The sequence below is a fragment of the Brachycentrus maculatus genome, unplaced genomic scaffold (assembly GCF_059751285.1).
Source record: "Brachycentrus maculatus isolate JH-2025_06_01 unplaced genomic scaffold, ASM5975128v1 h1tg000367l, whole genome shotgun sequence".
NCBI classification, from domain to species: domain Eukaryota; kingdom Metazoa; phylum Arthropoda; class Insecta; order Trichoptera; family Brachycentridae; genus Brachycentrus; species Brachycentrus maculatus.
The window spans coordinates 122,061-134,981 of NW_028281116.1; the positions used below are offsets into that span (position 1 = coordinate 122,061).

Genomic DNA, 12,921 nt, shown 5'->3' on the forward strand with positions numbered 1-12,921 from the left:
AGACATCTCGATTGATAATTAATGCCAAAAAATATGTGATTTTAAGCAGAAAAGTTGTTTGTATCACATAAAACTAGGCTTATATTTTTTTTCAAGATAATTGCTTCAATGTTTGACACGATGATAAAATTTATAAAACACTTTTTATACATAACAAAAGATCAGCGTTTATATCTAATGACATTTATTTTTGTCCAGCTTTATATAATTAGTATTAATACCATATAAGCTTTATTTTAATCCATTATATTGAAAAGTTCTTTTAAACATAGACAATAATACGAAGCTTTTATAAATACGATGTGATGGACCCTAATTCATTTGTGTTATGATTTTTTCCGATCACTAATCCTCATATTTAAAGTCACTCGTAAACGTGACTCAAAGTGGAGGCTTGCTTTAAAAATAATATATTTAAATAAAATCCCTTCTGTAACTAATAAAAACTAGCTACCGTCTTTAAAGTACTGATTTAATTGGAGCATTTTGTAACTTGAAGTATAACCTAATATATTTTTATAAATCTCCTTCCGTCATCCATAAAGTCATTAAATACCGAAACTGTTTTTAAAAAAGCAATTAATAATTGGATAACAGAAGATTTGAAATACATCTGTCAAGTCATATATGATTATATGAATCATGATAGAAAGATATACGAATACGAACATTCTAAAATGTGCCCTCGGCACAAAAAAACCGTCTTAATAAATAAATCATCATATATTATACGAATACATATGTATAGTTCTAATATTTTCAACATTTGTAAGTGTGTCCAAATACTTATTTACAAATCTCGATTATTTCTCAAGTATTGGGACACTAAAACTGTTATAAATAAAATAACTGGTCAAATTATAAGCTGCATAATAAATTAAAAATCACGTTTTCAGGCGAAGTATGTGAATTTTATCTAAGAAATCGGATCTTACATACAAATTGTAAAAAAAATCTCTGCTTAATAAAAGTTTTCCTTTCTCCAACAAAGATGGCTGTTGTGAACTCACACGTACTGTGTCACGAGTTTGATCAATATATCTAAATATATTGATCTAGGTACTCCTAGGAGTACCAAAAATTTCGGTAGTGTGATTGTAACTCATGGGTAGAATTGGTAAAAAGTCGCACGTGTGTAAAGGGATCACTTTAACTAGCATAATACAAGTCGCAAGCCCTGTAAACATCCAGACTTTCATATTCTTCCTCATCTTTATTTTGATCTCTTAAAAAATCTTATTTTTTTCTAAGAATAAACGTACAATGACGTGTTATACAATGACAACAGATTATTCAATGAACTATTTTTTTTTACTTATTCTAAAACATCGTAAAGAAATGTTATTTGCTACAAAACCAATACTAGATTCTTTACATTTATCATTCATACAAAGAATGCTCAATGTTGAAATTTCAAAAAAACATTTTTTAAAGGAATAACCCGCAAAGCCTCTGTTAGAGGCTTTTCTCCAGGTAAGATAGGTAGGATATGGAAGGTTAATGTGAAAAATACATTACAAACACCCAGACCAATTGCAAATATTTTTTTCTTGAATTTATTTTGCACGTGGCGGGAATCGAACTCACGACGCCAGTTTAGCGACGCCAGTCGAGCGTCTACCCAACCACGCCACAGTGCCTGTCTAATTATATTAAATAATGTTTAATTATATTTCACAAAATAGTTGTTTCTGTATTATATAATTTTCTAGACATTATGAGTGCTAGAAGTATACGCCAAGTACACAATACCCGAAAGTTTAATTAATGTGCATTTTTTAAATTTACATAAATTGTATTCATTTTTTTAAAAGAACATTTTTTTGCAGAGTGCCACCAAGCCACCTTGTGTGTCTTGTTGGTGAAGTTCTTTTTACTAACGTTTTTTTTTTTTATTGTTTTAATCTATTCAAACCTAATATGTCCGCCTCCGTAGTGTAATGGTCAGGACGCTCGGCTACCATTCTGGAGGTCCCGGGTTCGATTCCCAGGGGGGGGTTAAATAAATATAAGTGATTTTTTTCATTAAAATATTTATTCAATATTACCCTGGACTGGTACCTGAAGCGGAGGGCTGATCACCTTTCCTTCATGTGTAAAACGATCAAGATAACACTGCGTTTATATGATGCAGTGCCCTAGGCACCATTGGGGTGCGGAGAAGGGTTTATTATTATTTATTATTTAAACCTAAAAAAACAAAAAACGAGAGAAATAAATAAAAAAATACACTTTTTTACAATACAATTTTCATATAACTAACTCTTGATCGTATACCTATTCCTTTATTTTAACTTTGTTCCATATTTTATTTTGACCTCTAACCTCCGTCGGCAACGTATTAAAATGTTTTGAACGACATATTGAAATTTTCTCTGGAATACTTCGATTGTTGCACTTGAACATGCCGTTGTTGTACACTTTGTCGAGTATTGTCTCCTAATGGCCGTTTCCCTTATCCAGGTATTCCAATCGGACGGCACGTTTGTGGGCAAGTTCGGCTCGTTTGGGCACAAGGCCGGCCAGCTGGAGCACCCGCACTACATAGCAGTGAGCAGCACTAATAGAGTCATCGTCTCGGATAGCAACAACCACAGGGTGCAGATTTTCGATGTGAACGGACGAGTTTTATCTTCATTCGGAGCCGAGGGGTCCGAAGAAGGGCAATTCAAGTTCCCGAGGTACGACATTTATTCACAATTTTTTAAATAATAATTCGTGAACAACATTTTGAGTGTCCAAATCTGGATTATCTCCAATTATAAAGTTATTTATCATATTATTTTTTTGACATCTCAACATAGATGAAGAAGAATTATGGAAGTCTGGGCATCTACGGGGCTTACGACTATCATAAGCTGGTTTATGTGATCACTTTAACTAGCCTATGACGGTTGTAAGCGCCGTACATGCCCAGTCTTCCTTTTTTTCTTCATCTGTATTGAGATGTACAAAAATTATATGATAATTCCTGAACAAAATACCTTCTTATTCAAACCCTTATCTCCACCCCAATGGTGCATAGGGCACTGCATCATATATGCGCAGTGTTATTTTGATCGATAACACGTGGAGGAAAGTTGATATAACCCTCCGTTTTAGGTACAGGTAAATATACAGTCCAGGTAAATATCGAATAAATATAAGAGTGAAAAAAACACTTGTATTTATTTGACTTTCACTGGGAATCAAAACCTCCAGTACGGTAGCCCAGCGTGCTGACCATAACATTACGGAGGCGGACAAATAAAATACCCGCCATTTTACTTAAAGTTGAATAAACATGTAAAACTACATAAATATGATATTTCAAACTACTTAGTGGCCAGTTTATAGAATGTTGAAAACTTTACAATACAGCCTCATTAGTCAAAATTTGCATATTGAGTTAACGTTTTTTGCCAGTACACCCTATATATTACGTCTTTGCACTGCTTTATTGTCTGTCTGTTGTGCTGGTCGTGGTTGTGGAGGGGTCTGTGTACCCGCCAACGTCGGGTCGGAATCGGATCTAGCTGAGTAACCGAACTTACTACTAATCCCTTTCACTGCCTACACCGGGGCACTTCTAGAAATTTCGGTGGTAGTTATACAAACTTGTATTTATTTAGATGTACAGTGACAGGATTTGTGTTTTATTTTTTACAAAAATACTTCAATTTCACACTATATCTGTGAGCTCAAGTGGCTCATTATTAGAAATAGGAACCAAATTGTGGTAGAGTTGGTTCCAACCAAGAAAATCTGACCTAAGAGTCCGCGATACTAACCTCAGGACCACGGAACACCAGAAGTGTTCATTATATAAATTTGCATTACGAATACTTCCTTATAAATATGACACATTTACGTCGGCTTTATTCTTTTACTTTAAGAGAAAAAATGCATTTAATTTGTGTATATGATTTGCATATGTCCCAAAAGTTTGCTAAAAAATTTTAATAGTAAAATTGTAAAAGTAAAATCATCGTAAAATAAATTTAATTAACCAAAAAGTAAGGGAAAAAATAATTTCAAAGTAAATCTTTCGATTTGCAAGTCAAATTGGAAGGACACTTCAAATTTGATGTGAAACTCTTCCGGTAGCTAGGTCTGGTGTCAGGTTGCAGACACTAGCTATCGACATTGCATTATAATTGGACACTGGTGACTTTATATAGCAAGAGGCCGCTGTCGGACGATGGGACACCTCTGAATTCCTAAAGCGACGCCGCGACGCCGGCGTCTGAAAGCTTCGTTACATGCATACTTGGCCCTTATCCAAATAAACGATACTTGTTTTGTCTTTTGAATGACTCGTTTTAATTGTAGCTACGTAGGACGGGTTAAAAGACCGGCGAAAATTGCGTTGGACTGCAGTTTTAGATATTCGATATTCATGACGTAATTTCAGACCTAGCGCATTGCCTGTAATACTTGATTTACTTAAATACACCGTAATACCTAAACAAACTACATTTTATAATAATAAATTATATTGGAAAAAAATTGTTTATGTTTTTAAAAGGTTTTTTTTACGCGTAAACTGATTGTTAAAATTGTATAAAATATAAACATATATATATTCAATCGTAAAAAATTTAAAAAGTTTGGATTTTATCAAAAAAATATATATAAATAATATTTTACATAATAATACTCAATGATCTCGATTAAAATATATTGATAAAAAAATTATCTCATTTATATTCCCCGTTTATTATGACTCCTGAAATGACGTTTTTCAAGTATTTGAAATACTTGGTCATGTTAAATTATCTTCTACCTAGATAGGTAGAAGATAATTTCTCTGCATAACTAATTTTGCCTCATAAAATTGTTTAACTTATCTTTCTTCCCCATTTGTTCCACATGTCCAAACCATGTCATCATACCTTTCTTAATTTTGTCGATTATTTCATCCTTGCGTTCTTTGCTTATTGACTATTAAAACATCTATCATACATCGTTTTTGACGCACATATCGTATTTTTACACTTATACATTACAAATTGTCCCACCGCATTTCCAGATCTGAAACATTTAAGTTTCCTTTTAAAAACTGCTTTTTACGAAGCAATTTTTAGTTTTTTTTTAATGAATTAAGTAGTAGCAAATAATAATAATAAATTTTAAAATATGTATCCCAATTATACTGTGAATTTACATTTAAAAACCTTTAATTACAATGTCACTATTAATCTAAATAAATTTAAGTTTGTAATACCACCACCAAATTATCCACACTTATATAGAAAATCTTATCATATGTTGTAGATTTGAGCTCTGTTTTGATTTCCAGGGGAGTCGCTGTTGATGACCAGGGCTACATCTGCGTCGCTGATTCCGGAAATAACAGAATCCAGATCTTCCATCCAGACGGAACTTTCCTCAGGGCGTTCGGGTCCTGGGGATCTGGCGACGCGGAGTTCAAGGGCCTGGAGGGCATCGCAGTCATGTCCAATGGAAATATCATTGTGTGTGACAGGGAAAACCACAGAGTCCAAGTTTTCTAAAAGAATGTGCCTTACAAATTATATTTCACCGAAATTCTACTTTTTAACTTATCATGGTTGGTTTTTTGTCCCTAATAATGTCATCCGTCAGTATTTTACCCACTTTTTTTATATTATTTTAATAATTCGTGAACTGGTATTTGTCTATTACCTCTTGTTTTATTTTTCATGACTTATTCAAACATAATTCAAGTACAAATCCTCACCATTCTCCCTTGTCTGTTTATTGTTGATTGGAAGATATTGCTTCGAACAGTAATTGTGCATGTCTATTCTTCGCATTCAAGTTTTCAATTATAGTTTTTATAGTAAAATCTTATTATAACCAAAAGATAAAAAACAATCAATATATGAAACTCGAAATAATAAACTATTCTCCATCGGAAGTACGATTTTTTCTTACATCTGAAAAGTGAAATTATAAATTTTATACCAACCCTAAAAAAATACTGTCACGAATTAATGGGTTTAAGTTTTTTTTGACGAAAATATTGCAACCAGAAAGACCTTTTTCTGTACTAAAAAAATGTTTTTCTATAAATAAATTCTATCGGTGTGTTTGAACATTTTTATATTAACTTACACATTATAATTTTTTGTTTTGTTTTTGTTCTATTTTATTTATTTTTTATTACAATACCACTGTTACAAAATATGACGCATTTTACTAGTCATTAATAATACATAAACATTAAAAAAATATTATGTAAATACTGTGTAAAATTTTATTTTACATATAATCTGTTGCAAAATTACTCCTTTCGTAAAATATTGTACACATAATACATAATATAAAGGAAATCTCATATCATTCAAAATGTATTTGAGAACTTATTATATTAAAATTTTCTAAACAAATCAAATAAATTAAAAAAATATATATCTGTGTCGTTATTGCCGTAAATGTTTTTTTTTTAATAAATCTTTCATCTTCTGCAATTGACCATTAGCGACGATAAACGAAAAAAAAATTAACGCAGAGGCGATTATCATTCTCACCTCATTCATATTCTTACTCTTTTACATTTATCACTTTTATTGCTCCCAAAATTTGCTTTTCACCAATATATTCAATATAATATTGAAATTGTAAAAAATACTAAACATTTATATTGTAAATTACTAATACTATATTTCTTACGTTTCACTTCTTTGTTTTATAATTTTCACTCTTATTAATTGATTCGTTATACACATTTACTATTTTAAAAACTTAAAACATGTTTTCTCTTCAAAGTTTTTAGTACTTTAATATGAACTTGTAAGTATATATGCAATAAATGATTTTATATCGTGTTATTCAATAAATTATGTTACAGTTATTTGTTTTTTTTTTATATATGAAGAAAACAATATTTTTCTTTACAGCATAATTTTTTTTATTTACTGAGAGAGATGAAATTAACATTTATTTTTTTTCAACTCTTTGTTCAATTGGAAAAAGCTGAATACTTACGAAATTCTAATTTAAAGTAATTCATGGAGTAATTTAACCAGCTCATTAGAAGGGTCGAGATTTTCCAGTACCTTGTAGAGTACAAAGAAAGCCTAAATAAAAAACTGAGAGTGCGTTCAAGAGTCTCAGACATCGCATTTAACAGTATAAAGGTTGTCTGGAGATCATTAACCTTTCTCACTCGAAATATCTGAAACATGTTTCAAATGAACAACAAAATTTTTTTGATTTGAACACATGTGTTCAAATCAAAATAATCGTAATCAGTAGGAGCGCAAGACTGATCACTATGCTTTTGACCTATACAGCATCTGGGTATAGATAAGGACTAAGGAAGAAGTAAAAATTACTACGCTACGACATCGACGTATTTTTAAGGATACATTACTTTTCATTTGAACCCAGTCAGGATTCGGTCCCAGGATTTCTTAGAAATCATTTTTTTATATCCAAAAGGAACGGACCAGATGAAACAATTGTCATAGGAATATAATGGGAATCATAAATTATACCCCCAATTTGATTATCTTTTAAACATTGCTTACCTTCCCTCGTCGCGCGTAGGGGATGTTTCATTCCTCCACATTGTAGTAAACCAATTTGTACACAGAACAGAGATGTACGTATCAACGCAGAGAATCTCAGAGATAAGTGGCTGTTGTCCCTTTGTTTTCTCTACATCCTCACTCAGACTTATAAAATGATAAACTGCACATATGATTATGATTTAAAAAATATAAATATCAATATTTTTCCCACTCACCTTGAATGACTTAAATGAAAGTAAAATTATTGCAATAATCGAATGAATTGGAGTATTTAATGTGTGAAAATAGATTGTTGAGTTGCTGAAAGGATAAAATTTATTTGATATGCTGATATTACATTTCTAGGAATAAAACCAGAATTTAAAATATTAAATGGAAATTTTATTGAATTATAATAATGCATAATATACAAATAAAACAGGATGTATTTTGTACATTTTAAAACATAAATAAAATCCAAAAGGAAAATCATTATTCGTGAATGTATATTATTCACAATAAAAATACTTATTTTTCTACGAATGCCGCAAAAGCTACTTACTTCAAATAATGATTATTTTACTGAAAACATTCAATACATACATGAACAGTACAGTGTTAACATGATTCGAGTCTTGGTTTCTGAAAGAGATAGTATATGTGAACAACACAGTGACATATACAATAAAACCCTAGAGTATCCTAAAACGCATGATATAAAACAAGAAACTCAAAATTAAGACATATGCAAAATGTCCATCTGCATAAAAAAGAATTTATTTATTTGGAATGAATTTTTAATTAACATGAGATATCACTGATTGTCAGAAGTATATTTTAATATTATTTAGGAGATCTGTCACTGTGTTCATCTTTCAACATTTACCATATAAAATCCTATAAATAATCAACTGAATTGATATGCAAGACATTATTAGGCTAAGCGTTTCCTTCACATTGCCAAAAACGAGAAAACAAAAAGACGAAAACGCCGACAAATAACAAACTCTTACAAAGTCAAATATTTTTAGGGGACAAACAAAACAAGGAAGTTTTCTCATACTTTCATCACTGCCGAATTATAATTTCAGAGAAGCTGATTTATGTACAATATTCACCATGTAATTTGAAATTTTCAAGTACATTAAAAATGATTAAAAACCAGAAACAAAGTAAAGTAATTAAATATTCAAAGGGAAGTGACGCTGTTCTTTTAAAAATTCAACAAGTTCTAAAACTAACCAAATAAATATGATTTATAAAATCTATGAAATACATTAAAAAACGAAGCTTCAAAAAAGTTTGGTGAAGTTAAAAATACTTTAATAATTTATACATATATTATATATAATCACATTTTCTCAGTTAGCGTTTTAGCGTGACTTATTCTAAGAATATTAATGAAAATACCTTGAAAAGTTAATTTTAAAAAATTAACGCTTGTGTGGTAGCGTGGATCGGTGTATCGGGCTGGGTACGGTACGTAATGCGATCGCCCTTCCTCAGTCATCAACGTCTAGCATTCCCCAGGTGAGGGGAGTCCATGAACCAATAATTGAATTAAAAAATAATAGCGAAGGGATATTAGCAATTCAAGAATCATGGAAAAGTTGTCTAGATTCGATTTTTAGATTGATTTATAAGAGTAACACGTCATTAATGTGATCTCTTTCGGTAGCTTTATCTTAGATTGCTTCTTGCTTCGCGTAAGAAAATATTACGATATTTCGGACCTTTCGCAGGAAATAAAAATAAATATCATACCAACACATTCCATATTTACGGAAAAGAAAAACGTAATATTTTGTCAGACAAACAGAGCGATAAATGAAGGAGTAAAGTATTTATTTGTCGTTAAATACATCGATAAATCGGCTGACACGAGGGTGGAACGAGTCGGGGTGGGGGGTGGATATAATAATAAAGTTATCCCCTGCGGAAAAGGTTTCCGGGGACACATTCTGTACTGTAAAGATGATGAACGAGGCCTTTTTATTTCCCCTTGGTTTATCTCGGCCCCGTCTCCGGCCTTCAGGCTCCAGCCTCCAGCCTGCAGCCTCCAGCCGACCGCGTGACCGCACAAACGTTCACCAATCGCATCTCGAAACTCTATACGCTAAAGACTAACCTTATTAATTCATTCAAAAATATCGTCTGCCAGCTATTTATGTGGAATCGGGATTGAAATTGCCTTATCTTATATTCGTGGTACTATATTACAACTCGTTTAAATATATAATCAATAATGTAAGTCTCACGATTGATTGAATACATCACTTTGTGGTAGGTAAGAAGGATTCGAACGGCTTATTATTAGTACAAAATATGTTTTAATTTATCTATGAAGGAATAAATTCAAAGTGTTTTAAAATAAGCGATTACGAGTACTTCCTCTATTAAATGTAGGCGTCATAATAATATATTGTTCAATCGTATCTCTCTCATATAATATTTGGTAAAGAAAGCCTAGCGGAGTTCTACTCTGGCGCATTAGGTACCTAGGTGATTCAAGCCGCCTTAGGGTGGTTTCGAATGCGATGACTATTTTATATTCTTAAGGACGTTTCTTTTAAGTCTGAAAATTCTTTTAACTATCTCTTTATAATTACTCCGCCGCCGCCACCTCGGCTACTAGAGGGGTAAGTATTTCAAATGGCAGTTTCCTCAACATAAGACTGTCTACATGAAGGCGACGCACCCAGCTGTACCGGATGCCATTACACTACCGGGCACTCGATGTGCCGGTGGTCGGCGGACAAGCGTACATTCTTATCATCCAATATTCAAGTTGAATTAAATACATTTCTAAGAAATATCAATCACATTTCCATAACTCGAAAGAAAATAGTCAAGTCACTATGTAATAATTTATTGTATTAAAATTACGTCGTCAGAATTAAAAGACGAGTCGATAAATAAGTAACCCTTCAGTTATCTACATCCTTATAATAATAATTAAGTATAATTATAAGCAATTTTTAATACAAACAGTGTGGAATGTAGAATTATCCTAATATATTTATAACTTATTAATTAGCGTATAAGTCAAACAATAGTGTGAATAGAGTGATTATGTGTTTTATACAAGTTTTAAACACTAAAACATAGCTTAAGTACAATTTATTCTTCAATAAGCTAGTGACTCGTATTGATATAATTAGTATTTCAAGGTGAATAATTGTAATCTAAATAATAGACCTCTGAAACATAACGATACACTTCAACACGATGCTGATCAAACTATCGCAAGCTGCGAATAAAGTAAATGAAAGCGAATGCTTAGGAGGCGTTGTATTCAACGTGTAAGAAATAACGTTATCGGGGCTCCATACAATGATGGAGTAATCTGTACGTTTAGGAATTCTCCTCAACGTTTGGCGTCGTAATTCGATATAACGAATGCGCGCACTTATATATGTTACATCGTCAGTCGCGTAATGAGAGTTTCTCGCGAATTAATCGTATATCGGGGAACACAATACCCGGGTGCCGAAATCAATGGAATCACGTGACAAACGTTGTATCAAATTCTAGCCCGAAATAATTGCTTTCTTCGTTTCGCTTCTCTTTCGGTAAAAGCAATTTGCAATAAAACCGCAGATATACGAATAGAAACGAGATATATTTATATTTGACACAAAGAAAAATGAGGATTTACGACGAGAGTAAAAAAAAACAAAGCGAAGGGTAGAGCAACGGGCGACTAATTAACTTATATTTTAATTCTTCCCGCAACAAAAACGGAGAGTGGAGATTAAACAAACACTGATTAAAATCCGGAACGAAAATGTCTAAAGATAATGAATTGCATCTCGAAGCCGGTAAAATTCCCGAGTCAAGTAACTGTTGAATAATACATGATGCGATGTAGGTGGCTATTAACCGGAACTGCATCCTATAACGTATCACGTCAAGGCAGGGAGATGGAAATTTAGGGATATTGTTTGTGACAATTAAAGTGCTGAAAAAAACGACATGAAAATTGTGTTCGTACTTGTCATTCGCATTCGAATACTTTCGTTTCGTAAGCTTTCGGTGAATTGCGATAGTTTATAGTTAAATTATTTTCATTTCTTCGATTTCAATGTCTTATATAGGGTCCGCCAAATAACTTTTTTTTTTTGAAAAAAGGGCGCAAAACATCGAGTGTAGCTTCGGCTGTGTGGCACGTAGCGCCGTCCTGTTGAAACCAAATGTTGCCAATATCCTCCTCTTCAATTTTTGTGAACAAAAATCCGTTCAAATTGTTGAGAACGACGGTGAATTGATGTTGATGGCGCTTCACGCACACTTTCTGCCACAACATCGATATTCTCGGGTGTACGCACTGTTTTTGGCTTTTCACGCTTTGGTTTATCGATGAGGATGCCAGTTTCTTTCACTTTTTTCACAAGATAACGAACATACGGAGCTGACGGTGCTTCTCTTCTTCCAAAAACCGTACGCAATTTTCGCACACATTCTGCAACATTACCATGATTTTCAAAGTAATGTCGCAATATTTTCCAGCGTTGTTCAAGCGTATACACATAACCATATTCGCTCAGCGGAAGGATAAAACTAATTATCTGTCAAATCAAACATGAGCTAAGTGTTACCATTCACGAAATAAGCACTAGTTGAAAAAAAAAACTTTAGATGGTGGACCCTATATTATGTACAATTGAATATCAAATCAATTAATCGACTAAATGGTGGTGCAAAAAAATGAAATTAATTACATTTTACTAGAAAAGCGGATATTACGTGCAAACTATCACCTAGAATAACCGTAAATTTGATTTATAAAAATGGTTACAAATGCTCAATGTTCAATTCTTGTCGTCGTCATCATGACGTCGCATGAATTCTCTTTTTAAAAATACTCTTCGCAATGAAGTAACGAACATTAGCTTAAAACGACGAAACACAAACACATTTGAGAAGATTTACATTAGAACAACCTTTTTTCTTGAATACAAACATGATAATATTGAAAATAACGAGATTATTGACTATACACAATCGCCTCCGTAGACTAAAATTGCCCGATAGTTCAGGGTTGACCTCTAAATATTTCATCGTAACATTTCATTCAAAGTATATGGGATAGAAAATAGTTTTACTATTTCTTAATTTAAAGCTATTGATTTTATATTAATGTAGGTATATAATAATCAAGGTACTCTGCTTAGTCTAAAAATATTTCATTTTTATATTTTTTCCTTACGTCTCTAAAGATACTTCTAAATTTTGCAAATATTTGTTTTCGATATAAATCTTGGTGTTGCGTTTGCTAGCGTCTGTTACTGTAAGAGGAATAGAATTATGTATATCATAATTTAACAAGGTCTTATATCATACTAAGAATTCGAAGCTAACTATGTAAAGTATGGAGGCGCGGGTGCATCATTCCGATCTGCATTCTCTGCTCCGAAATACGTACACATCACTTATAATTACG

At 32.3% G+C, this 12,921-nt stretch overlaps 1 protein-coding gene across 6 annotated transcripts in view; it reads left to right on the forward strand.

The window, feature by feature from the left end:
• tn (tripartite motif containing protein thin) overlaps positions 1-6,817 on the forward strand; it is a 127,284-nt gene extending 120,467 nt beyond the window's left edge. For all 6 annotated transcript variants that reach the window (XM_088269860.1, XM_088269863.1, XM_088269862.1 and 3 more), the window contains 2 exons: positions 2,464-2,681; positions 5,282-6,817. In XM_088269860.1, the coding sequence (XP_088125986.1) occupies positions 2,464-2,681; positions 5,282-5,495 (432 nt within the window). In that variant the 3' untranslated portion in view covers positions 5,496-6,817. The remainder of the gene's footprint in view (positions 1-2,463; positions 2,682-5,281) is intronic.
• The last annotated feature ends 6,104 nt before the right edge of the window (positions 6,818-12,921 follow it).